Source organism: Lynx canadensis, chromosome E1 (genome assembly GCF_007474595.2).
Source record: "Lynx canadensis isolate LIC74 chromosome E1, mLynCan4.pri.v2, whole genome shotgun sequence".
NCBI classification, from domain to species: Eukaryota; Metazoa; Chordata; class Mammalia; order Carnivora; family Felidae; genus Lynx; species Lynx canadensis.
The window spans coordinates 52,960,695-52,987,344 of NC_044316.2; the positions used below are offsets into that span (position 1 = coordinate 52,960,695).

General features: G+C 57.3%; 1 protein-coding gene across 1 annotated transcript in view; it reads right to left on the bottom strand.

The window, feature by feature from the left end:
• Window positions 1–1,940: 1,940 nt before the first annotated feature.
• SDK2 (sidekick cell adhesion molecule 2) overlaps window positions 1,941–26,650 on the bottom strand; it is a 264,141-nt gene continuing 239,431 nt past the window's right edge. The window contains exons 40-45 of the mRNA XM_030296416.1: window positions 24,674–24,799; window positions 20,565–20,729; window positions 18,431–18,571; window positions 18,021–18,159; window positions 15,459–15,585; window positions 1,941–6,127 (exon numbers count right to left, since the gene is read on the bottom strand). Of these exons, the coding sequence (XP_030152276.1) occupies window positions 5,774–6,127; window positions 15,459–15,585; window positions 18,021–18,159; window positions 18,431–18,571; window positions 20,565–20,729; window positions 24,674–24,799 (1,052 nt within the window). The 3' untranslated portion in view covers window positions 1,941–5,773. The remainder of the gene's footprint in view (window positions 6,128–15,458; window positions 15,586–18,020; window positions 18,160–18,430; window positions 18,572–20,564; window positions 20,730–24,673; window positions 24,800–26,650) is intronic.

Below are 26,650 nucleotides of genomic sequence, written 5' to 3' on the forward strand. Positions count from 1 at the left end.
ATTTGTTAATTTTTGAGAGACAGAGAGAGACAGGGTGTGAGTCGGGGAGGGGCAGAAAGAGAGGGAGACACAGAATCCGAAGGAGGCTCCAGGCTCTGAGCTGTCAGCACAAGCCCGATGTGGGGCTCAAACTCACAAACCGTAAGATCATGACCGGAGCCGAAGTCGGACGCTTAACCAGCTGAGCCATCCAGGCGCCCCGTAATTCCACAATTTAGTTAAATATGATGCAATGGCTAAGAGTGCAAAAGAACAGTGATTTCTTTGAAAATTGCACCGAATGCTTTGATAAAAGAAAAGTGGCAAAAATAAAAGGGTGTGTTACAGCAGAGAGAGAGAGAGAGAGAGAGAATGAGAATCTCAGGCAGGCTCCGCACTGTCAGTGCAGAGCCCCGTGCGGGGCTCAAACTCACCAACTGCGAGATCTTGACCCAAGCTGAAATCAAGGGTTGGACGCTTAATCGACTGAGCCACCCAGGTGCCCCCTTTTGCTTTACTTTAAAGAAACAGACTAGAATTCGCTGCCCATGCACGATGGCTGTGATTCATGGAAGAAAGACAACAGGGAGCTGTATACACGGAGACCATGCTGAGAAAAAGCAAAACGCTACGGCCCAACATTAACAGATTGGTGAATGAATTTGCATTTGTGTTTTAAGTAAAAATGAAGTGTCTAAGAGTATATTTTTGTATATTTTAAGTTCCCGGCTTTAATTGTGCTGAGCAGCCTCTTGCACGAATGTCTGATGTACGTTATACAGCAACGTAGACTATTTAAGTAAGTGTATTCATCTGGTGGCATTACACAATTAAAATCATTTTTCCTTCGTTCTCTTTCTCCTGTTTGACTCAATGTATGTGAGAGAAATGTGGTATCATGTCAATGGCACCACACGCATAAATGCAACGATTCAAGCCCTCACTTAAGACCTGGGTGCGTCGACTAGGTTAGTTACACTAAGCACCACAGTGGCTCTTACTAAACCAACCTTAGCGTCTGGGGTGTGGCTGGGTAGGAATTAAAATGAACACGGGGTGGGCGTGGGGGGCGGGCACCTGGGTGGCTCCGGTGGTTAAGCGTCTGACTTCCACTCAGGTCACGATCGTCATGATCTTTTTTTTTTTTTTTTTTAAATTTTTTTTTTTTTCAACGTTTATTTATTTTTGGGACAGAGAGAGACAGAGCATGAATGGGGGAGGGGCAGAGAGAGAGGGAGACACAGAACCGGAAACAGGCTCCAGGCTCTGAGCCATCAGCCCAGAGCCCGACGCGGGGCTCGAACTCACGCACCGCGAGATCGTGACCTGGCTGAAGTCGGACGCTTAACCGACTGCGCCACCCAGGCGCCCCACGATCGTCATGATCTTGAGGTTCGTGAGTTGGAGCCCTGCATGGGGCTCTCTGCCTGTCGGTATGGAGCCCGCTTCGGATCCTCTGCCTCCCTCTCTCTCCGTCCCTCCCCCGTCTCTCACACACACTCTCGCTCTAAATAGACAGTAAAAAATACATAAATAAAAATAAATGAACACGGGTAAGGAACTTGCCTTAAAATAACACAGAGGCAGCACGTGTCTCTAGAGCCAGACTGCGTTAGCACAAACTCCGGCATTTCCAATTCTCAAGGGCGAGCAAGCCCCTTAAATTCTCCCTGATCCGGCTTCTCCGCTGAAGGTGTTGTCATGAGCATTCCCTGAGTTCATCAGTGGAAAGTGATAACAGCAGTGTCTGGCAGGGCGCAAACGCCACACAAATGTTAGCTATTGTCATTGCCAGCATTATCAATCGTTATCATTTGGCCTCTAATCTGGTATAATCCGAGTGGCTATTATCCTAAAGGTGTAAAAGAAACAAAATCCCGCACTATCATTTGAGCATGATATGAAGGTAGGGGTCCCCAGTTGCTTTCCCAGAAGGAGAAGAATAAATGTTGCTTCAGAACTCCAAAAAAAAAAAGTTTATTTATAAAATACCGACAAGTTTGACAGGCCATGGGACATCTCGTGGTATATATTTCAAATCAATTTCTTTTTTTACCTTTCATTTAAAAAATAAACCTGCTAACAAGCTATATGACATATAGATATATATTTTTTCTTACAGATAGACACCTGCCACGATGAATATTCTCCCCACAGTTCTTCGTTATATCTTTTAAATCAAAAAAATAAAGATTTGTGTTGGTTTTTGTTTTTGGAGTCTGTATGTGTAAAGAAAGGTAACACGTTTAAATGCTTTTGGTTATTCTTACGGAAACAAAGAGAAGGGGGGTGGTCCCAGGAGGGCATCTGTGCTCCGGGTGGCGGCCAAGGTTGCCACTGGGCAGGACCATACAGAGGCACTCAGATCAGGTGGCTGCTGCTGGGGGCGGGTCCCCCTCCCCGCTCCTGTCCTCCAGCCCCTCACACCACGTGCACCACGGGGAGGGGAAGGAAGCCCCTGCCCAGAGTGGGCTCTGGGAGGCTCTGGCACCTTTGAACGCTCTGCCCAGGGAGGTGTGGGCAGAGACAGAAGGCCTCGAGACAGCGTGCTCTGGGCGGGGCAGCTGGAAGTGTCCGTGCTTCCTCTGAATTGGGGCAGTGTCAGGTGAGGGGACAGGGCGGGCGGCCTGGGTTTGCAAACCCCCTGGGGCCCTGGGAGAAAGGCGCTCTGGAAGCCGAGCAGCTTTTTGGTTCATCTTGGCAGTCTGGGCGAGGAGCTGGTGTGCACGCAGGGGGCGTGGCCACGAGGGGGAAGGGCAGTGCTGGTGTGCCCAGCGTGGGCTGCTGGGTGCAACACCAGATTTCCCGAGGGCATGACGAGGCAGAGCCAGAGGACACAGAGGTGTCCTTGTGTCAACCTGCTTCAGGTGGTCACAGAGACAGGGGCCCTGGCATCGTCCGCCCAGGAGCCCAGAGGTCGGGGAGGTTCCCTGTTACCTACGGGCAGTGCCCGGCACATCCTAATGCGACCGGGTGTCTGGTCAGGGGTCGGGAGCCTCCACTGCCCCGGCAGATATGTAAATGAGGGCAGAGGTGTCCTCTGAGAAACCTAGAGTTCTGTCGTGGAGACCTGGGCTTCCAGATGTGGATGGGGCAGTGGGGCAACATTTTGGGTGGGTGGCTATGAACTCAGGGCTGGATTTTCACGTTGGGCACAGCCTGCCTTCCGGCTCACACAGCGTCCTCGCCAGTGCCCTCTCAGGCTCCCACGTTCGAGCGGGAGTGACCCCGGCTGCCTGTGCCTCACAAAGGACAGACGAGCTACCAGAAGGAATCGCAAGCCTGTTTGCGAACACACATCCGTGCATATCTGTGTGTGCATGTGCGTGAGCCCAGGCGTGCACGGCCCTGTGCTAAGTGTGCGTGGGTGTGTCGGCGTGGGGGTGAGTGAGCGCGTGGGGAGGGGGAGGGCGCACATCTCGGTGCACTAGGCAGTCTGTGGAAGGCAAAGGAAATCTGGCCTCGCGCACACACACACGCATACACACGGCTTCACGCGTCCTGCTCCTCCCCCCACCCCACCCCACTCCCAGATTCCTCACTGGGCTGGGCTACATGAATTCCCTACTGCAAACTGGGAACTTCCGCAAATGGCTAAACGCACAGCAGATAAGGAAAGGGATGAGGTTGTTAAAAAAAGATGAGATGAAAAGGAGGCAGCGCGGGGAGATCACAGGCGGGTGGCTGCGGATGTGTTGCCATGGAGACACCAGATGTGTACAGGGCAGACCTCAGGCCTGTGTCCTCGTGGGGGTGCTTCCCTCCCAAGACACCCCGGTGGAGAAGCCGGCGTCTGGGCCCCGTCTGCGGAGACACCTGCCAGCGCTCCTGAGGGTCTGGGAGGTATGTCCTCCCCTCAGGCCCCTGGCCCTGCTCCCATCCCCCTCACCTGAGTGGGGGGCCCGTGGGGCCAGGTGCAGAGCCTCGCTTTCCTTGGCTTGCTTCCCAAATCCCCCTTGCAGACCTCCTCTGTTTTCCTCACCCCCAAGATGGGGCCTGCATTCGGCCCACTAAGGGGCCCCACGCCGCACCCGGTGTCTTCCTGCCGGACCACCTCCTCTCCCAGAGGCTGCTGCCCACCCAAAACCACGCGGCTGGGCCAGCTGGGGGCACTCGGGGAATTCGACAGAACGGTTCCTCCCTCAATCCCTTCATCCTGGGGCTGAAAGGAAGATTCAGGCCACTAGAAGTGGCTTTTTAAAAGAACATTCCTTAGAGCAGATTGTGTGTGTGTAAAAGCTTTGCTTCCTGTCAGCTATTCTTGTCCTTGGTCCCATCTGACCTGCTCCTCCTGGCCGGCCTGGCTGTGCATCTTGGGAGCTGTGTGAAGTTTGGATGGGGCCCCTCCTTGCTCCGAGCCCTGGCTAGGCTGAGGCCGGCCTGGAACACATACCCTGGGGTTGGGTCTTTGACTCTTTGTAAACCAGGTGCTGGGCAGACAGCGTAGATTCTGGGAGCTCTGGCCTCTAGACCAGGGGCCTGGCCCACTCCTCTGGGCTTCCGTGCCCCTGTGCTTGGGACTGGGGGTGCTTTAGACGGGGATCACTCTGGGTTGAGAGCGACAGGGACACACATCTGGAAGTGAGTGTCCCGACTGGCTAGGACCCAAAGGGATTTCTCTTGGGAGAGGATCCTTAGACCCGTCTCCTTGCAAGTGCAAGGGGGACTTGTGTGTATGTGCCCGTCTCAGGAGGAAGGGGTGTGTCCGGGGACAGGGGTGTGTCTGCCTAGATGGCCATCCCTCACCCCTGCCTAGCTCCCCAGCCGGTGCATGCTGAACTTCCTTATCTAAGCGCCTTCCTTTCCCTCTTGCTTTAAGGAGGGTGCTGGTGGTACCTAAATTGGAAGGAAGAGGGAAGTTAAGCTTCCTTCTTACATTCTTGACTTCCTGCGTTATGCCCAATTATCCCAGCGATGCCCGGTCAGTGCCCTGTACTCTGTTCCCCGGGTTCAGCTCTCCTGGTCTGTGCTCAGGAAAGTGAATTCAAGTCAAGCAACGGCCGGGTTCAGTGGTGCTGTGGGGGCCTCTCCCCACCCTGGGGCCCTCTTCCTTGGAGTCACAATAAAAAGCGTATGCAAGAAACAAGGAACTAGCTAGGCAGACTCTCACCCCTCAGTTGTTTTCCTTTTTCTAAATAAACCAAACGCTTGGTGGAGAAGTTGAACAAGGGAGGGGAGCGTGAGGAGCAGGCCAGGGGGACGGATTGAACCCCCAGAGGCCTGTCAGCGATGCAGGGGGAGGGTTGGGAGGGGTGTGTGTGGGGGGGGAGAGAAGGTGAGCTTTGCCCTCAGGGGCGCCCAGCCTTGCACATCATCATCTAGCAGTGGGCCCAGGGCCCCCGCACTGGCGGAAGAGGCAGCTGTCAGGACTTCCAGAAGCTTCTCGCCCCCTGAGCACACTGCCTTACAGCTCTCCGGGCCTTAGCTTTCTCTCCCTCCCTCTGTCCCACCTCAGCCCAGGCTGGGCCCCTGCAGCCCGACTCTGCGAAGTCCGTAAAGGCCCAGGGAACCCTACAATCTGGAGCTGACCAACTGTGGGCCACACACACACACACACACACACACACACACACACACGTCCTCCTCCGGTGGTTTTCTTCTCCTCCTTCTCAACACCGTCTTTGCTGGCCCTGGAATCTCTGGAAAAATAAACTCAGGAGGTGAAAAGTTGACTTGGTTTCTCGGTGTTTTTGTTTTCTGGCAGGCAGTGCGGGGAGGGGCGGATGGGGAGTTTGGTGCTGTTTTGTTTTGTTTTGTTTTGTTTTGCTCTTTCTTTCTTTTCCCCCTTCCGACGTCACACAAACGATGAAAATCCTGCTATGGGAGCCCGGGGGCCGGGGGTGAGGCTGCTGGGGGGGCGGTAGAGGGTGCTCTGCTGACTCGGGGGGTTCGGGGGGTTTTGGGGCGTTGGGGTCCGACTGGCCTTGGGCCGGAAGAGGCCGCCCTGCTGGGCGCTGCTGCTGTTGGCGATGGTGGTGTGGTCCGGCTCGCCCGAGTCGCTCTCCGTGTAGCTGTACGCCTGGGCCCGCGAGATCCCCTTCTGCTGCCTCCGCCACGAGTTGTAGTAGGTGGGGTCGCTGATGTAGTGGTTGACGAAAGAGTGGGCCTTCTGGTGGGTCGGGTCGGCCTCGTACTCACTGTCGCTTCCCTGGGAGGACAGAGAATCGGGGAGTCAGGGGCCCCGCGGGGACGGGTCCGTGTGCCCAGGGCTGCAAGGTGCCAGGCACCCTGGTTTGAATCTCCCAAGGCCTGGACTGTGGCCACCTCTCTCCCCCTCACTGCCCAGGGGGCATAATGCCCGGATGTGCCCACCTTCCTTGCCTTGGGAGCAGATCGTGGCGTTGACACACACAGCCTTGGAGGGACCCGATGTGGATCGAAGACCTGAGTTCTAATTCTTTTTCATTGAAGGGAACTTTATAGCACATGAAGTTAACCGTCTTAAAGTGTAAGATTCAGTGGCTTTTCATACACTCACAGTGTTGGGCATTACTCCGCGCGGCTCCAAAACATCTTCATTGCCCTGTACCCACTGGCGGTCGTTCCCCCTTCCTTCCCCCGCCCCCACTCCTGGTAACCACTTTCTATCTCTGTGGGTCTACCTACTCCGGACATTTCCTACGGGTGGGAGCCTATAAAACGCGCCTGTTGTGTGGCCGGCTTCTTTTGCTCAGCATATCATGTTTTGGAGGTTGAACTCATCATGCCTTTTCATTTTCTGTATTTCTGATGCTTTGACATCTGGGGCCTTGCTGATTCTGGAGGGGCTATGGCTCCTGGGGCTGGTCAATTTTTGGAGCTAGCGAATGCCCTTTCATCACCAACCGCTGCTCCTAATCACCCCAGGGGCCAGGTACCAGGCAACCAGGGACAGCCCCTGTATCCCAGAGCCCACTGAATTGATTCATACTAACCTAAGCCTGCTTCCATAATAAAGGCTCCTGCCCATGCGTCCCTCCTGCTTTCTCTGCCTCCGGGGGACCCTAGTGCTTTCCTGAATGGCCCTGCATGGTGTGATGGGTCCCCTCTTCTTGGGAACTGTGAATAATAATTTTTTTCCCCCGGGACAATCATCTCCTGATCTCCTGGCCTTGCCATACCTGAATAGGAACAAAGCCTACATTTTAGGACAGCTATTCATGTAGGATGTACTGAGTTCCGATCTCGGTCTACCTCTGACTTACTGTGTGACTGGGGACAAAGCCAGGGCCAGACTTGGAGAGGCTCCGGGCACTGAAAGGACGCTGGTGCTCACCCACGTTGTGATCCAGAATAAAAGCAACATCCATTTATAAAACGAGCATGAGAAAAATATCAACAAAAGCTCTGAATTTCACACGATGATTACCCTGTAGCTTTCCCCGATAAATACAACATATTCAGTTTTTCTTAAAACTGTCGATAACTTTGGTGTCCTCACCATAGCTCCAGCTGCCTGAGGGGGAATCAGCCAAGAGTCAGGCCGGGTTGCGAAGTCAAACAGCGTTCCCTGGTTCGGATCTGAATCGTGGAGCTAAAAATATCATGTGCCCCTCCCCCACCCCAGGCTCCCAGCAATGTTTTGAGAACTAAGAAGAGGACAGATGGGAACACGCTTAGAACTCTCTGGAAGAGATGCGCTCTGATTTTAGTGAGGCTCAGAAGGCCTTGCTCAGGTCGCTGCGTCCCTGCCCAGCTAATACATGGAGGCGGTAAATTTTATCAACATACTTTGGGTAAAGCTGTACCAAATAGACCCAGTGAACCCAATACCAAGGAGTCTGGGATGACTAGCTGTGTCCTGCATTACAGGCAGAGCAAACGGAGAGTTGTTGACCTTGCCCCAAGGGGTCTGAGCTATGGGGAGGCGCAACGTGCACTTGCTCTCCGGAACCCCAAGTCCTGTATGGCATCCAGCCCCTTCATGAGAAAAGAGCTAGAATGTACAGAACTATAGCGGTGCCAGCCGCGGGAGCAGGTGCTCCGTCAGGAGACTGTACTGAACTCTCACACCTTGGCCCCGTCACTGCTATTGCTCTGGAAGTGCCGAGAACACCAAGGCAGAGAGGATGAGGGTTTGCCCCAAGAGATGATGCGCTGGGGGACTCAGGTCTGCCTGATTTTCCAAAGCCCACACATGCTCCACCCCGCTCCTCCCTGGAGGTCACAAGATGGGAATGAGAGCCCCTGTAACCTCCCCGTGGGGATGACATACACCCTAGTCCATCTGCAAATTTACGTCATCTGCCGCCGCCCCTCCTCCACCTCATCCCTCCGTAGAGATGCTCTCCTTACCACCACCCTGCACAGGCTCCCAGGACCTCAGTCCTCTTGGCAGTAGAGACAATGGAAAGTCCCTCGGTGTCCCCATGACGCAGTGCAGCACAATACAAGCCCCTTTCTTTGCCTACTGCCCAGCTGCCAGCCCAGGAGGGAACAAAAGGGCAGTACAGACAGGGGCTCCATATGCCAAGAGTGGGGAGGAGGCTGAGGGCTGGGCACCCGATGCCTGGGGCCGCAGGGAGGCCGCCCAGAGGCGGGAGAAGTCTGAGCAAGCCATGGTGGATGCCACGAGGCGGGGGGCTGGGGGGGCTCTGGTGCAGGAGCAGCGAGGGTCTGTAAGTGTTGGGTGGTGGAAGGGGGCACCCCACACTTCTCTCTGTGGGACAGGTCTCTCCGGGAGGGCCCCCACCAACTGGCTTGAAGAGTTGGTAGTGTCATTGGTAGAGGTTCTAGAACTTTGGCCGGCCCCAGAAGCCAGTCTCCATCACCGACTCTGTCCCTCGCTAGCTAGCTAGGTTAAGTCTGGGACGCATCACTTGGCCTCTCTCAGCCTCGGTATCCTTGTCTGTAAAATGGGTAGATGCCTGCAGCTCACAGGGTGAAATGATGGAACGTTGTAAAAGGTGTTACTGGGGAGACAGCGAGGTGGGTCTGGGTGCGAAGGCCTGGAAGCCCCCAAGGAGGGATCAGAAGGAGCAGGGGTAGTGGAGGCCGGCTCAATGCTCAGGTGGCTGGCAAGGAAGAAGAATGTTCACCTCCCGTCCCCCAAAGTGAAGCATCACTAGGGGGGATGGGCCTCTCTGGTCCTCCTGGGGGCCCAGACCCCAGAGCCCATTCGTGCTAACGATTACGGTCGGCATCCGGCATCCCGCATTCGGACGGGGGTGGAAAAGCGACGGAAGCCAGAGCGGCAGCGGGGGTGGGGGTGGGGGAGGTGCAGGGGGCTGGAGGCGCGCCCGCCCCGCCCCCAGCTCTCCGCAGCCAGGGAGGCGGCCTTTGCATTTGCGCTGCTCTCCCGCTTCCCTCTCCTGGAACATCTGTTTCTTTTCTGCAGGGGGGTGGGGTGAGAAGGGAAGAAAGCGAGCGAGGGTGGGGGGACCCAGGGCGCCCATTCGGGCTTTCAACTCTCGCGCGTAATTGAATGCAGCTTCCCGGTAACCGACCCAGCACAAAGGGGACCTTTCACGGGCAGTCCCGCCAGGCCGCCAGGCAATCAGGCGACAGCTCCAGCTCCGGGCCTCTTAACAGCTCCTCAAAGCCACTCAATCAGCAATTACCGGGCCTGCGGAGGGGAGCGGAGGGGCGCGGGGAGGGGGTCGGCGGGAGGGACGCCCCGGGGAAGAGCCGGCAACAAAAGAGAGGGGGGCAGAGGAGAGCTTTTTGGTCTCCCGCTGTTGCCAGCACAGCGCAGGGACGTAGGGGCCAGGCAGGGTGCCCTCATCTTGCTGAATCTCCTGAAGTCTGGTGGGACCGTGCTGCCCCAGGTGACAGGAGGTCCCCTGTGCGGCTCCTTTGGAGGCTGGAAGCCGGAGTCGCCGTGGCCCGGGGGCTCCCTGCACCCGTCTAGGCCGAGGCCAGCTCTACATCAGTCCCTTGGACGCCCTTCCCCTGGAACCAGGGGGCCTCTCCTGCGCATCAGAGGTGGGGGGATGTGCTGAGTGTCTCCCTCTCTAGAAGCCCCCACGAGGCGCAATTTTGTCAGGCATCTGGGCTTCTTGTACTAAAACAGCTAGAAATCTCCCAGGAATGTCCTTGTTCGTTCTTTCTTTCTTTCTTTCTTTCTTTCTTCTTTTCCTTCCTTCCTTCCTTCCTTCCTTCCTTCCTTCCTCCCTCTCCCTCCTTCCTCCCTTCCTTCCTCCCTTCCTTCCTTCCTTCCTTCCTTCCTTCCTTCCTTCCTTCCATGTTTATTTATTTGAGAGAAAGTGGTGGAAGGCAGAGAGAGAGAGAGAGAGAGAGAGAGAGAGAGAGAGAGAGAAAATCCCAAGCAGGCTCTGCCCTATCAGCACAGAGCCCGATGTGGGCCTTGAGCCCACGAACCGTGAGATCATGACCTGAGCCCAAATCAAGAGTCAGATTCTCAACAGACTGAGCCACCCAGGCACCCCTCCCAGGAATGTCTTTTTAAAAATGTCAGCTCAGCGGGGCCTGAGGCAGTGGGGATTGCCCACACTTCTAAGCTCTGTGATTACAGGCAAGCTACTTGACCCCTCTGAGCCTCAGTGATCCCAGCTGTTAACTGGGAATCCTGCAACTTGCCTGGTGGGGCGACTCGATTTGAAATGAGAACGTGCACAGTGCAGGACTTGGCACAAAGCAGGGGCCCCACGTGTAGCGTTGCCTCTTTCCTCCGGGCTCCCTCTGCCCTGCCCGTAGTGTGTTTCTAGTTTGGCACAAGCCTGGGCTTCCTGGGCCTGTATGGGTCAGGCTAAGGAGAAGCCGGAGATGGGCCCCAGTGAATCTCTTAGACTCACGGCCCAACCCAAGAGGCGAACACTGATAAAAGACCGGAGACACTCAGAGGGAGGGGTTGTCAGAACCACTCAGCCAAACGCACACCTGCAAACCTGCGCGGCTCCTCCCTTCTCTGCATGACCCAGTCCCGTTTGCACTCTGAGGCCCAGCTGAAATGCCACCTCCTCCAGGCAGCCCTCTGGGAACCTCCAGGAGGATGGGACCTTCCCCCAAGATACCTCAGAGGGCAGCACCCCAGGAGACAGGAAGCCTTTTGTTTCCCATTTTCCTCCTGAAAATTACGGCATGGCGCCGTAAAATTTTAATACGTGAAAACACGTGAGTATTCGACGCACGTGGTCTTCCCTAATGGATCATAACGCGGTTAATGCAATGTCCCTGAGAGTCGGTCCTGCTCACCACTATAGCTGCCACATGGAAACGGTGCCTGGTACTGCTTAGTGGGTGCAGAGGAATTCGCTGTTGAATAAATGCAGCAAGGAAGGAATGAACGGGTCCCAAGGAGGACAAACCAGCAAGATGGCCACACAGGGCCTGACCCCGGCGTGGCACACAATAGGTCTCAGGTGGGCCTGGCTTCGTCATTGGTGGCTCCCTGACTCATGCAATAGATAACCCCGCCAGGCTTTGCAGGGGGCTGTGAAGGTTAAGTGTGCCATTCTGGAACAATCCCTAGAGTCATTCTTGGCCGCCGGGAAGGGCTCCGTAAACATTCACCATTAATGACTGGGTGCTCAAAAGTGTTACAGAAAACCTAATTTGTCCTGTCTGTTTTCTTACTTTTCCACATAGGCTTAATTTCACTGCAATGGGTTTCCTGGGGCTGCCCAGGAAGTCACAAAGACTGAGTATTTATTAGAAGAGGCGTGCCCTGGGCCGAAAACTCCTTTTCCATTGAGATTTACTTGTGTGCTATATAATTTTTCTCCCATACTTGGGCTCTTATTTTGAAAATGACGTTGGAATGCAGCCATGCTTTGTTTTCAGAAGTTATATCAAACAAGCTATGGGTTTTCAAACCTCAGCCTTTGTTTCCTGCACCCCCACCTCCCACCCCCAGCCTGGAAGCCCCTTCATCAACACCCCTCTGGGGACAGCCCTCCCAGCCCCAGTCTTCCCACAGCCCCGTTAAACCACTTCTTAACATCTTGTCATGCGCGTTTGTTTATAAGCAACGCGGACTTTTGTTTATTACCCTATCACAGGGAGAGGGCCGGGCAGATTTCTGCCAATTTTGGGTTGTCACTTTTGGGTGGTCTGACTTGGAATAGAAACCAGGCAGCATATGGAAAAGTCACTCTCAGAGGATGCAGGGGGAAGGGTATACTTCAAAAAGTCAGGCCCTCATTCTCCAGAGCAGTTGAAACGGGGCCGGGGGGGGGGGGGCCCATGTGCCTGCTGACCCTCAAGGATGCCCCTCCAGAAGCCATCCCATGCGGGCGGACTGGGGAGCACCCGCCTGAAGCTCCAAATTGCAAGTCGCAGTGGCTGATGCTCTACACAGCAGACACCGGCTCGTACTTGAGCCACATGTCACAGAGGCGAGCGGGTAGTAATCAGATCTGCTTATTTATGTTTTCAGCAAGGGCATCGGAGGGAGACCAGCCGCTCTGTGTCCATGTCTGTCCCCTCCGGCCCACGAGCAGCTCCTTGGAGGCAGGGTCATGTCTCCATCACCTCTCTGTCCCTGGAGTATAGGCTCAAGAACTGAGTGTTGAGGAGAAGTCAGCGTGTGCCCCCTGCCACACCCCCCCGGGGTTGCCCTCTACGCCCTGGGCGGGGGAGGACATCAGGCCTCCTTAGCTGTTAAGACACAAAGTTTGATGTGACCCCGGAGGCAACCAGGCAAGGCCTCTGGCTGAAGCAGGGCCCTGTCCTCTGTTTGCTGAGCCTGTAGGGGCAGAGTCACAGTCTGCTTGGGGTTCTCTCGGTGACACGTAGGGGCTCAGGGTGGTGGCTCTTTCCCAACAGGTATGGAAACAGTTCAACATTTTGACAATGGCACACGTAACGGTCCTGGCGCCCTGGGTCTGGGGGACGTGAGCGACTGATGGCCGAATAGTCCCCGGGGCCTCCTGATCCTGGCACCTCTGAACCTTTGAAGACAGGCTTGAGTTGTTGTTTGTGTTTAAAGAAAATCCACAGTTATTTGTTCTCAAGAGTGTCTCATCAGCTGGTTCTGAAGGCCCTTCCAGGAGGGTCTGCCACAAGGGTGACATCACCAGCTTTGGGACAGGGTAGGGCCGGGGGGCCAAGCTGGGCTCTGCGTCAGAAGGCCCGTGTGCAAGGTCTGCCTCTGTGACTCGGGCGCTGGGATCCTGGGTTTGCACCTTCTGGCTGTGGGGCCTGAGCCAACCCAGCGGAGCTCTGTGAGCCTCAGTTTCCCCATCTGGACAAAAAAGATGACACAAAGGCCGCTCGGAGGCTCGCTGTGATTACAAAGTGGTGAGGCGCATGGGATGATGGGTGCAGCCCCAGGCGGTGTGGCCATGGCCATCAGTGTCACTCTGAAGGATCGCTCTGAATGTGTGCTTCTGGCCTTGGTCTAAAAGGAACAGCTTTACAACTGTGAACCTTTGCGTCTCTCTCTTGCTAGCCTACTAGGTCTGGACTAACTTGGCCAGCTTCTCCAATGACCCTTTCATGCCTGACACCAGTGTGCAGAGTGCCCATGCACCATGTGCCAAGAAGGGCACCGGGGAGGTAATAGACCTCAGGACGGTCACAAGTCCCTGACCTCATGGAACTTTGCTTTCAGAATAAGTAAGCTCAACTCGACCCTGCTGAGCTCCAGATCAAACCCCAAACCATCCTAAAGTCCACAGGCGGAGCTCTAGGCCCAGGCTGTGGTCCACTGCTGCCCCTGAAAGGGAACGTGGGTGTTCTGCTGTGACAACTGGCTTCTGGAACCGGGAGGCCTCCCCTCTCCAGGGCACGTGCTCCCTGAAGGTGACTGGTTCCAGATGGCTATGGAAAGTGCATTCAAGCGGTGGGCTTGTGTCGAACAAAAGACACCAGTGGCAAAGTGGGGGAGTCTAGGGACTCTGCCCGCCTTGAGTGGGCGTGACGGAAGTAGGGTGGTCTTCGGATGAGGTTTCTTCTCTCAGCAACTCCTTCGAGGTGGGGGTGGGTGGCTGGTCTTAGGGACCAGCTCCGCATCCTGGGGGAGGCTCCTCCCGACTCTTGAGGAGATGGCCCCGGGCCATCGGAAGACATCTGGGCAATGTCTTTTGCACTCAGAGGGCTCCCTCCCTGAAAGGTCAGTGCCCAGCCAATGAGTGTGCATGAATGATGCCCTCTATAGAAGGACGAAGGAGGCTGATCAAAGCAGGAAGGAGAGTCCCCCCTGCTGGCCACTGCCTTTGCTCTCCAGAGACAGGAGTGTGGCTTAAGGGGCCTTCTGTTACAGCCTCACGGGCTGTATTTTTTTGAATTTTACCTTGAGTGCCTAGAGCCTAAATGCCCATTGCCATTTTGGGGAGAAAGAAAGAAGAATCATGCTTGGGTGAAGCATGGCCTCACAAGTCCCAGGATGCATATGGCCGCAGAGAGTGAAACACTTGTAACAAGACGCCATAACCTGAATCGTGTGAGTTCCTGTGTCAGCCAGGCTAAGTTGGGGTCTCTGTCCCTGCCAGCTCAGAGCTGGGGTGTTAGCTCCAGCCTTGTTTGCTCTGCCAAGCCCATCAGTAGCCCTGGAGCTGAACAAAACAGCAGTGAGCCAGAGGCCCTCGGTCTACTGGGCCCACAACCGGAACCCGGGCATGCTGGCACCACCTACCCGGCGACAGCCTTGTTCCCTGCTGGCATCTCTTCTTCCTTGGCCTCTCCCAGGACTGGGCATAAAGGTCTAGGGTGTGGGACGCAGTGGCCTTTCTCGGCCCCTCCCTGGGCAACCACCAGGCTCGGCCGAGGCCAAGAGGGCTGGGTGGGAGGCCATGACATAACTTCATTGGAATGCACTCAACCCCCCTGTCCCCATAGTCTGGGACAGTGTCCCCACGTGGCCCACCTAATGGCAGCCTCTCTCAAGCTCTGTGTCTCTCCCAGAGGCACCATGTCCTTCTTCACATAAAAGCTGACATTTATCGAACAGTTGCCGTGTGCGCTGTGCTAAGCTTCTCTGTGCCTTAACCTCAGCAGTCCCACAGCCCCATGACAGCGCCCGTTAGCATCCCCGCCTGTAGAACAGATGGAGAAACTGAGGCCCAAAGAGGTTACCTACCAAACCCAGGATGCCCGGGCTGGCGGGCAGCAGAGTCAGGATGGAAACTCAGGTCTGAATCTCCAAAGCCTAAGGCCTCACTAATCTGTACTGCTTCCCAGCCTCGGGGCTCCAGAGCTTCTGGCCCTCAGTTTCTAGAGCTCATTCTGACCCTAACTAGCTACATTCTCAGCCATTCTCCAGGCTCTGGCAATGCAGGGCTCCTTCCCCTTGCTTCCATGAGATCCTTTGCAGGCCAGAGCATGTGGGGAGATGCTGGAAACTCTAGAGGACTGTGTTCTTGGCGGGGCGGGGTGTGGGGGTGGGGTCTCACATCTAGTCAAGGTTATAGGGCCCCGTCAGCCCCGGAGCAAACTCTGAGCAGAGCTTGGGAGGTGACGGCTGGTTCACATACGACCCCTCCTCCGTCTTTGCGGCTCCAGAAAGGAAAGGAGGAAAGGAGGCCCATGTGACGGGCCGCACTCTCAGAAGGGGCCGCTCCACTCCCCTCTCCGGGGCGCCTGGCCCCCCTGCCCCTCACCTGAGAGTCGGAGATTTCTGAGGGCTTCTCGGTCAGGCTGCTGCTCTCTGCCGGGATGAGGTCGTTGTACTTGGTCACGTCCTCGTCGGAGTAGTGGAGGCTGCCCGGGCTGGGCCGGGGAGGAGATCTAAGAGGGAGCGGAAGGGACGCTGAGAGCCAGCCTTTCCCAGAGCTGCCGCTGTGGCTGGGGAGGCCACGGCGGGGCCGGGAAGGGCGGGAGCCCTCGACGGGTCTGTCCTGCGCTGTTGCTCTCTGTGTCTGCTCCTCGGACAGCGGAGCCTTGGGCTGGGGGCCCCTCCAGGGGTGGGAGAGGCTCAGTTGGGACCAACCTCCTGAACCAGCTTCAGGGAAACGGGGAGGGGCAGCACCCCACTCGATCCTCCACTTGTGGTTTCAAGGCCTCGGGGCACTGGGATCACTCGGCAGAGCCCCCTGAGACCCCCGAGTCGGAATCCCAGGTGAGGCCGGCGTGCCTGCGCAGACCAGCTCCCCACGTCACTCTTGAACTCACCAAGGGAGCTTCAGAGGGTTAACGCCAAGGGTCAGGAGAAAAAGGGAAACCACGGCCTTTTCCCTCCAGATCTGCTCAGAGACCAGAAATGAATTCCGGGCGCCAAGTCCTGCTCCACCTTTGACAATCAGCCTTCGAGAAAGTGCGCTGCCCGCTGAGTTAGAGGCCTGGCTCTACCTCACCTGTTCGAACACGCAGCACGAGGCACCGAGCAGCCTGCCCGCCATGGGCGCCCAGAGGCTGGAGGCAAGGGCCGTGCTTTCCTGAGCCCCCTGAGCTGGGGGTGAGGGCGGTGGGCTGGGCGCCGAGCAGGTGGCTGGGGTCGTTCGTGACTCTGCCCTGTTTGTGCTTCCTCAGGGCCTTGGAGTGGGGGTGGTCTCATGCCCCGAGATCTGCCCAGGTGTTCTGGAACTGTGGCTCTGAACGCCAGCTGCTCCCCCCAGGGGCCGGCAGTGCCCTTGCCGCAGAAATGCTCTTCTGAGAACAATCCCACGGCCTGGGAACAAGTCACAAGCAACCTCCCTGCCACCTCCAACCTCTCGTGCTAAATCTGCACTGATTTTATTCCAAATAACGGAGCTGCCTCCTTAACTACTTACAAATAAAACAGTAACAGCACTGGCTGCAGTCTCGTGTAGACGAGATGGGCAAACATGTGACGTCGGCAGGGGGGAGGAAACGGGGTGCCGGGCTAATACGACCTTGGCCGCAAGTAGGGTGAGCGGAGGCAGGTTGGGGGGGCCGACAGTGTCACCAGGGCTGGGTCAGACTCCCAGAGCCCGAGGCTGGTTTGATGCAAACAGGACTTCTGTGTACACACATTAGTGTAGGGGGCACGCAGGGGCCGCGGTGTGTGTACTCTGGGGGCGTGAGAAGCAGGCGAGGCCAGGCCGTCTGTGAAACGCCCCCTTGTTCCATGTGGCAGAGCCCCGGAGTCAGCCTGGCGGGGCTGCGGTGGACAGGCCGGGCCCACCACCTCGGCCTCAAATGGCTCTTTCTTTGCAAAGCTAGATCTGGCGGGGGATGAGAGCCGGGCCCGCCGGCCTGCGTGCCCCTCCCTCTGTCCTCCCGAGGAACACACACATGGCCTCTTTCCTCCAGGACCAGACAGAGGGAAGCTTTGTGAGCTGCGCGCCTGGCCGGCGTGCACCTCCGACGAGCTGGGAATGTTAAGAGGGCCGAGGCCAGAGACAGGCGCTCCTGGGCCGCAGCCCCCCAATCTCTCCTGAGCTCCCGGGGGCATAAAACGGCCAGATCACATCAGGTGAGGGTCCGGTGGGCCCCGGCAGCTGCCCTTGCCCTTGGAGGTGCACAGCCCAGCCTGCCACGGGGAGTGGGGTGGGGGGAGGGGAACCCAGGGTTGGAGAGAATTCAGGAGGAAACAGGAACCGGGCGCACCGCCAGCCTGGACCTTTCCTGGTTGGCTGTTCTCAGATGCCGCCCTTTGAGGGTGATGCTGGGAGCGTGGACTTGTGGGGTAAGTAGGAGAAAATTGTTCTAGAAGATGCAGGAGCAAGGACCAGGGGAGAGGGTGTCCACACTCTGAGTGCCCTTTCTTCCCAGAATTGGGAGGAGATGGGCAAGGCGTGAGCAATACCGAGGGGCCTCCCGGTACCTCCCGCTCAGGTGTGTCTGCCTAGACCTACCTGTGCTGAGTCCCCCTCACTTTTGGGGCAAAGTAGCTCTCTTGGCTTCTGGACCCGCCGCCAGGAGCAGCTGGCTCCAAACAGCAGGGGGCTGGCTTGCGAAGTTGTATAAGCCCTTTGCATTTCGCTGGCATTGGCAGAAACCCTTTGTCGCCACCTCCTTGTGGCGTCTCCCCCACTGCGCTCTCATACTAGGCTCTGGCCCCCAGATCCCGGATGTGCCTCCCGGGCCCGGCTGACCATTCCCGGCCCCTGAGCGTGAATGCCATTTCCGGGACATGGAGGCCCAGTGGGCCCTGTGTGCCCTGTGCCCTCCCCAAGAGTCCTCCACACCTCAGGCACTGCGGGCCCCCAAACCTCCATCCTCTGGCCACCCCCCGACTCCCAACGCAGAGATCCCTTTACCTGGTGTACAGGCCGTTCTTCCGGCAGAAGGAGTTCTTGACGGAGAGCCTCCGGTTGTTGAGTTCCAGGGCGGGGAAACTGCTTTCATCCAAGCTCATCATCTCCCCATGGCCCAGGGCACCAGACTTGGCATTGTTCCCTGGGTGGGCAGTGGGGGCGGGGGAGACAGCATCCAGTCACTCGGGCCGTCCCTTTAGACCGGTGGCCTCCCCTCTCCCGCCTGGCTCTCTTGTTAGAGGGAAGACTAAACCATGACATGGAGACTGTGTTCAGGGGCCCCGGGCCGCCCCGCCCATCAGAGCAGGTGCATCCCTAGGAGAGAGAGAATGCCCAGCCCCCTCAACCTTGCCACAAGGGGAGGCAGGCCCATGGGAGTCCCGTCCAGCCGGCGGGGCTTGGTGCCAGCTCACCAGAGTCGGTCTTCTTGGCATACTTCTTGCTCTGGCCCCGGATGATGAGCACGAATACCAGCAGCAGGATGAAGATGAGGCCGACGAGGGCAATGACCACCAGGAACCACCACTCCTCGTAGAACGGGTTGGCTTTCTGAGCTGGGACACGGATGGGGGGGGGGGGTTAAGTCCAGGGTGCTCAGCCCCCTCCTGCCTCCAAACCTCCCGCTCCAGCCGGGACCCCACCACCTGGCTCTCAGTAGGCCGGGTGCATGCCGTCTCCATGGGGGAGACCTTAAGACACGGTTGACAGGGAGTTTTAGCTCAGGTGCCTGCTCTCTTCTGTTGTTGGTCAAAGGATGCTTTTAGTTCCGAGGTGCTTCTGGACTCACTGGGAGAGAGTGCTCGTATTGGTATTGATTAGTGATGTCTGCTGAGGACACAGGAGGGGAAAGCGGTCATGTGCTTGTTTCTGGACTCACTGGGAGAGAGTGCTGAGATTGATTAGTGATGTCTGCTTGAGGACACAGGAGGGGAAGCAGCCGTGTAGTTGCTTCTGGACTCACTGGGAGAGAGTGCTGGGATTGATTAGTGATGTCTGCTGAGGACACAGGAGGGGAAAGCGGTCATGTGCTTGTTTCTGGACTCACTGGGAGAGAGTGCTGAGATTGATTAGTGATGTCTGCTGAGGACACAGGAGGGGAAGCAGCCATGTGCTTGTTTCTGGACTCACTGGGAGAGAGTGCTGGGATTGATTAGTGATGTCTGCTGAGGACACAGGAGGGGAAGCATCCATGTAGTTGCTTCTGGACTCACTGGGAGAGAGTGCTGGGATTGATTAGTGATGTCTGCCGAGGACACAGGAGGGAGAAATGGCCATACACTTGCTAGTTTTCCTTTTTTCTTTTTCTTTCCCCTGCCCCGCTCTTGCCACCCACGGCCTAGGGGCTACCTTGGCAGGCAGACCCAGCTTTGTATTGGAAAAGTAGCTGTCTGGCCTGTGGTAGGCCTGTGAGAGTTTCTCCCTGGGGGCAGGGCTCAATCTTTCTCTGGTGGCAGAAAGTGGGGGAGAACCAGGAAGGTGGACGTAAGTGGGTCTTTAGAATGCTTCCTCCAGCCAGGGCTCTGCTTCTTTCAAAGCCCCCAGCATCATGCCTTTTTCTTTTTTTTTTTTTATGTTTATTTATTTTTGAGAGAGAGAGAGAGAGAGAGAGAGAGAGCGCGCGCGCGCATGCGGGCATGAGTGGGGGAGGGGCAGAGAGAGAGAGGGAGACACAGAATTCGAAGCAGGCTCCAGGCTCTGAGCTGTCAGCACAGAGCCTGATGCAGGGCTCTAACTCACAAGCCACGAGATCATGCCCTGAGCTGAAGTGGGACGCTTAACCGACTGAGCCACCCAGGTGCCCCTCTCACTACCATGCTTTTTTGCACCCAGCCACTTCTGATCCGGGGGCTGCCTGATGAGAGGCTCACTCTACTATTTCCCATGATCTGGTTCTATCAACCCGACAAGGGAGAATGTATGTGGGAGGAGGGAGGCAGCCGGGTTTCTGAGACTCACCCAGGGGATGAAAATTTTGAGCTATATTTCTGCCTTGAGAGAAGGGGCCCTGATATTAAAACTTGGTTAGTGACTGGATTTGGGGTCATGGGTTTTGGCATCAGAGTCCTCTGTGAGTCCTCTGAGACATGTTGGATGGGAAGATGAGAGGAAAAGGGGGAGGGATAGGAGTCCTATCCCCCCAGCTCTGGGCACTGCTCCCCAGGCTGCTGACTCTGTTTTTGGGGGCGGCTTCCACGGAAACACACAGTTGATGGCCTGGGTGAATCTCCTGGGTGATGAGCTCACGGAAGCTCTCATCTTGGGTCTGCTGATTTGTCCACAAGCCCCACTGAGCCTCCTGCCCAGGGCTTCTGGAATCTTTGTAAAGGAACCCCAAAGACGCACCGCCCCAGCTTCCTGTGGATCTCAAAACTAACTCAGGCCCTGGCCCAGGCTCCCTGCCTTGGAGAATTGAGAAGACAATGCCTTTTAGCTTCCACCCCAATGCTGCTGGTGTTATGCTGCCTGCCTCTGTCTTCTTTGCCCAGCACCAGTCTCTGCCACAAGGCTATTCCATGGGGTGCCCTCACCCTGCCCCAAAGGCAGTACCTGGCACAGACTGGGAGGGGCTGCTGGGGGTGCCGAAGCCGTAGTCGTTGACGGCGATGACCCGGAAGTCATAGCTCACGCCCGGCTTCAGGATGTCCATGCTGAACGTGTAGGAGGTCACCTCCTTGGGGATGTCTTTGATGAGGATGTCCCATAGCCCCTCGTCTGCAAGAACATCGGGAGGGAGGCGCCCTATGAGGGAGAGCCCCTCCCATCCCACCTGTTCCCCTGAGAGCAGAACCTGTCTGGTCTGTCCCCTCCACACAATCCCAGAAGATGTTTTGACAAAGATGCCTTTTTGGAGTCTCTGACCCTTTGTTCCCTTTATTAAAATATCCGTAAAACATTAGAAAAATGTGTGGTACGCAGAAAATATTGTCACGAGCAACCCAATACCCCCAGCCACAGGAAGAGACTCAGCATCTTAGCCCTTGTGCAGAATAATTCAACTTACCCGTTTTCCGTGTCACTAAAAAGTGCTGGTCAACGTGATTTTAAGTGGCTGCCTAAGCTTTTGTCACGTGGGTGTACCCTCCTTTCCTTAACCGGGCCTCTATTTTTCTGACTCCCACCGCACCCCCCCCCCCAATTCCTATTCAAAATATACACAGTAGTGGCGTCAGACAAAAAGAAGAGACTTCTTAAAAGAGCTGGAGGAGGGGTGGGGCTCGCCCGTGAGGGTTTGGTCAAGTTGCGGCGAGGGATGGGACCCATCCTAGGCTGCCTCCTTGCCGAGGAGAAGAGATCTGAGAGAGAGCCCAGAGAAGCTTCGAGGGGCTCTCCACCTGTTCTCTACCCATGTTGTTCCCAACCACCCCATCCTCTGAGCTCCTGACTTTCTTTTCGGACCTGCCCCTTTGTCCGTGGCTCTCTGGGTCTTGCCCCCTTGGGACCTAATTCGTTTCCACCGCATTCAAAAGGAGCAGTGAGCGTGCTGCCCGCCCAGGAGAAGTGTAGACACACTGACGGGCAGGCTGGGAAGGGGCCCCGGCCAGAGGCTCCACGCAGGGCCGACGTGGCTGGAACGGCGCCCGGAGAGTCGGCGAGTCCTGCCTGTGCCGGGACAGGGCTGACTTGGTGACCAGACTGTCCGACCACCCTTTTCACAGGGTCCAGGGGTCTGTGGCGGGTTGAGCTCCTAGGTCCTCCATTCTGTGGCCTGGCAGCCCTGGACGAGCTCCCACCTGCCTCCTGCTCGCACGAGCCTCCCAGCTCCGGCTGACCCCTCAGTGAGGCGCTGTTCCTCCTCGCCGGTTCTGGGCTCCTCTGGGAAGAGCCGCCTGTCGGGTCCATAGGCTGCCCCCTATTTCCAGCTTGGCCCTTGCAGGGGCTGACGGAGTCTCTTTCCTTCACCAAACGTGTTACAGATCCATCCACGTCAGGAACTCTAGCGGAGGTACCGTCACCCCCATCGTCGCCGCTGAACTGTGGACCAAGGATGTGCTGGCACTTTCCGAAGCTGCCTTCCGGTCCTACCCGTCCAGATCCCTCCAACTCAGAGGCAGCCGTGAGGCCCCGTCTGCGTTCTGCTGTCCTCACAAAGGCTTGGGGTCCTGAGCGTGGCCTCATTTTCCATCTTCCTTATTTGTTCTGGGCGTCTGCCTCACACACGCACGGTGGCTCTCTCCTGCTAAGGCTAAGCAGTCCCTCCAGGGCAAGGACCACACCTGATTTGTCTCTGCAGCCCAGTGCCCAGCACCCGCATCCTCTAAGAGCTGGCTGGATAACTGAGCACAAACCTTCTTCCCCGACCTTTTCATAGCGTCAGGGGCCCCAATTTCAGTACTGCATGCCTCGAGATCCGACTCGAGATCCGAGTATCAGGGTGCAAGTCCCCTCTCCTCCCATGACCTTGAATTCTCTCGTTCACCTTCAATACCAGTCATAGTGACGATCATGACGATGGTGATACCAACACAGCAGCAACATTCATTCCTCATCCGTCAAGCATCGTGGTTCTAAGGGCTTTACTTTTCAGACCCGTGGCAATAGCGGGGAGAAGGAAGAACCATCGTCCCCAGGTTACAGATGAAGCAACCGAGGCTGGGAGAGAGCGGAACCCATCTTCCCAAGGTCAGGCTGCCCTAAGTGGCAGAGCCGGTGTTTTGGCCTAGGGCTGTCGGACTCCTCTGGGCACTGAACACCCTCCGGGTATCCCGGATGCTGCCGTTAGAGACCCGCAGCTGATTCAGTGCTGGCTGGGTGGGCTCGTCCGGGACGCCACTGCCCCGCAGAGGCTGGGGGCCTCCCACCTGCTGTGTGATCCACCTTGTTCCACTCTGCACAGAAACAAACGGTGGGGCCGGGCAGCCCTGGGAGTCGGTTGATGAGCACGGTGGGTCCTACGGGCCAGACACGTTGAGTGCGTCCCTCCCTGCTTTGCGGTGCCTGGCTGTTCTGGGTTTGCAGAAAGCAGGCATGGTCGGCTGATTCTGTCCAGCAATGCGGCGCAATTCCACCCTGGAGATCAGGAGGACGTGTGGGGAGGTAGGGGTGCGGAGGTGGGGGATGCTCTCCGGCAGCCACAGGGGGAGGCAGGGCTTCCCCCTTGCCCTCCACCCGCACTCTTTCCTCGCAGCCTTCGACCTCTGTCAGAGCTCCTGGGTTTGGCTCCCAGTCCCGACCCTTCAGGGCTCCCGCCTTGATCCCACCTGTGTGCACCCAGTCACAGCCCCCAACCCCGAAACACCGGGTCCCACGCTGGACCACCCAGGGAACGTTGGAAAATGAGCAGGGCGGAAGTCTGGAGCCAACATTCCATAGCCTGGCATGCCGGCTGGCTAACTTGGATGGAAAACATAGGCACGGGCCTGGTTGGGAGAAGCACACGGCAGATTCCTGGCCAACTCAGCAGCCGGCACTGGAGGGCAGGGGAGGGACCATCTGGGGTGGGGAGACCGCCAACCTCGCACACATCTTCCAGCTACACGTTGGATCTGAGTTGCTTAGATGTGATAGCTCTCTGCCACTGCAATTATTAGCATAAGATTAGGGCAACGAGGAGGTGCTGGCATTAACTATTTGCTACTGAGATGATTAGCGCTCAGCTACCCGCGGGATTAAGTTTGTCACTGGGATGTTGCGATGCTCCCATTAGAAGTATTAGCCCCGATATGCCTGACTGCTCCCCGTGACGATGATTATTTGCTATTCATGCTGGAGCCGCACAGTCGTGTTTTCCTTTCTTAACTTCAACCGGCTAATCCGCGGACCCCGAACAAGCCTCCAGCTCTTCGCTGGCACTGGCACCTACGATTAGCGGAAACCTAGCAACGGACAGAGCTGGCGGCGGCCGAGGGCTCCGGTGGGTAACGGGAGCCGGGAAAAGCAGGTGTCTCGGTGACTGTAAAACAAGAGTGCTGAGGGGCGCCTGGGTGGCGCAGTCGGTTAAGCGTCCGACTTCAGCCAGGTCACGATCTCGCGGTCCGCGAGTTCGAGCCCCGCGTCGGGCTCTGGGCTGATGGCTCGGAGCCTGGAGCTTGTTTCCGATTCTGTGTCTCCCTCTCTCTCTGCCCCTCCCCTGTTCATGCTCTGTCTCTCTCTGTCCCAAAAATAAATAAACGTTGAAAAAAAAAAAAAAAAAAAAAAAAAAAAAAAAACAAGAGTGCTGAGAACGGACCCCTGGAGCGACTTCTCAGTCGCTGGTCTCCTGATGGCTCTGGAAGTTCTTGTGATTCGGTTTCAGGCTTGACAGGAGGGGTCGGTACGGTTACAGGAGTTGCTGAGATACTCAGGATGGCAGAGACAGACCTTAAGGAGGCAGCCAGGGCCCCCGGGGGACAGCCGGCCTCCGTACGGGCCACTGGTCAGCAGGGTCTCACGTAAGACTCGGCGTTTAACCGAGGCGGGGGAGGGGACCAGATGCTTTGCTCCTCTGGCTTCTTGAGTCGGTCCTTACCCGGCCCTAAGTGCTGTTCTCCAGGGGGCCCCTGGGTGTCCCTGACTTAAGCGCGCAAGTCTCCGTTTCCCACTCGCCCCAGGCCACCTCTAGCTTCACCTGGAGCGGCCTAAGTGTCTTCTCAGGAGGACGCACGTGCGCCAGGGGGAGGGGTTCTGGGAGGAGGAGAAAGCGAGGCCTGGGATCTGCTCCGGAGGGAGGCAGGGTGTACCTGATGGCCTGGCCTCTATGACGTAGCGGGTGATGGGCCCTTTGCCGGGGTCTCCGCTGGACCAGTGGATGGCGATGGCGGAGCTGTACCGCACGATGATGGGCACTCCAGGTGGCCCCGGGGCACCTGCAAACAGCATAGGGTGAGCAGGAGGAGGCGTGGCACCCAGCCCCTCCTCCCTGTGCTCTAGGAGGTGGGGCTGGGCAGCGAAACCAAGCGGGGGGTAGTCTCTAGAAACCCTGCAAGTGCCCAAGGAGGCAGGCCGGGCCTGCCCGACGCAACTACGTTCTCTGGGTCACCCACACCCCCACGTTCCGATTTCTAGGGCAGGAGAGGTATATAGGGTAATGCCAGAAAGATCCCTGGAGCAGAGTCAGGAGAACTGGGCTCCTTGTTCCAGCCCCAGAGCTCATTACATGGGGGACGTGGGTCAATTCACATAGCCCTCTGGTGCCTCAGTTTCCTCATCTGTAAGGCCCTTTTGGAATGTAAGGCTTGAAGGGATGTGTCCTGGGGGGACAGCAGAGGCGAGTGTGATGATGTAGCAGGCCTTTGGCAAATGAGGGTTGGGTTTTGGGGGCTGAAGGGCTTCCTGACGTCTCGTCTCCTTGCCTATCGTGGCAACGTCCTCCCTACTTCCTGCCTGAAATCCCCCCCGCCCCGGAGCATTTGCACCCAGGCCAGGCCACAGCAGAGGCTGGGACCGCTGGAGGAGGAAGAAGTGGGCTCTGTTGCTGGCTGTCCTGGGGTGGCAGGTACATCAGGATGGCAGCCTGTCACGTCAGCCACCCGGGGAACCGTCCCCAGGAGTCGAAGCAGGAGAGACTTTACTTCTGAAGTAAGAATAGTGAGCCAATCCTACCTATCGAGGGTCCCGAGCCTGTCCTCTCTGAGGGTGCCCTGCCGTTCAGGCCAGTCCCCTGGGCTCTCACTGTCCCCGGAGCCCTGACCTTGTGTGCTGTCCCCTCCATGTCTGTTCCTCACGAGACCCAGAGCCTTCTCTCCCCAGAGCTGGGGACACAGTTGGTACTTCCTACGCACTTGTGGGGCAGGGGGAGCAAGTTGGTTACTGAGTGGGTGGGTGGCCGCTTGGCCGAGTGTCTCCTGCAGATGCCCACAGAGAAGAAGCCTGGAGTCCAGCTCCGGACTGAAGATCCTCCAGACCCAAGGGATCTGGACAGCAGGCCGGGGGTGCAGCCCATGGCCCGGCCCTTGACCTCAGAGGGCCTCACCTCCTTCCTTCCTTCCTTCCTTCCTTCCTTCCTTCCTTCCTTCCTTCCTCCCTCCCTCCCTCCCTCCCTCCCTCCCTCCCTCCCTTCCTTCTTCCCCCGCATCCTGCCCACAGCACAGGGCAAAGGCGGCTGAGGGGTCAGGGGGTGTGGGACACAGCCCAAGGGGGGCCGTGAAAGGTGGGGTGGGGCTCTCAGGACCCCGAGTTCTCATTCTGCACAGGACAGAACTCAAGGCTGAGAGAAGGAGAGCTGTCCTTAACCTCTTGTACTAGAAGCTTCCAGCACTTCCAGCCACTGCCTGGCCTGGAGGGAAAAGGATGCCTGGAGGCATGTCCTGTCCCTGCGGACCCTTCCTCGCCCACACTCACCGGGCGCAGCTCAGCTCGGCTTCAGAGGGACCCCCACCGCCTCCTCCAAACTTCCTGCCTCCCCCTCCCCACCCCTGCCTGGGAGCCTTAGGTTAGAACAGTGTGTCCTCCAGCCCTCTCCTGTCCCCGCTGCTCCGCCTCCCTTTGTCCCTGCCAGCTCTCTTCCTGCTTTTGTTTCCCAGGGAAGTTGGCTCAGGTGAAGAGACGGCACAAGAGGGGCCGGGGGCAGGTGAAGGGCAGAGGGGGCGGCTTCCGGCCGCCCGCAGGCCTTGTTCCAAAGGCGGCTTCTCTGCAGAACAAGAGGCGGGGAACCACAAGTGCCCACAAAGAGAAAATGAAGAGGGGCCAGGCCAACCCAGCACGAGAGGACACGCCTG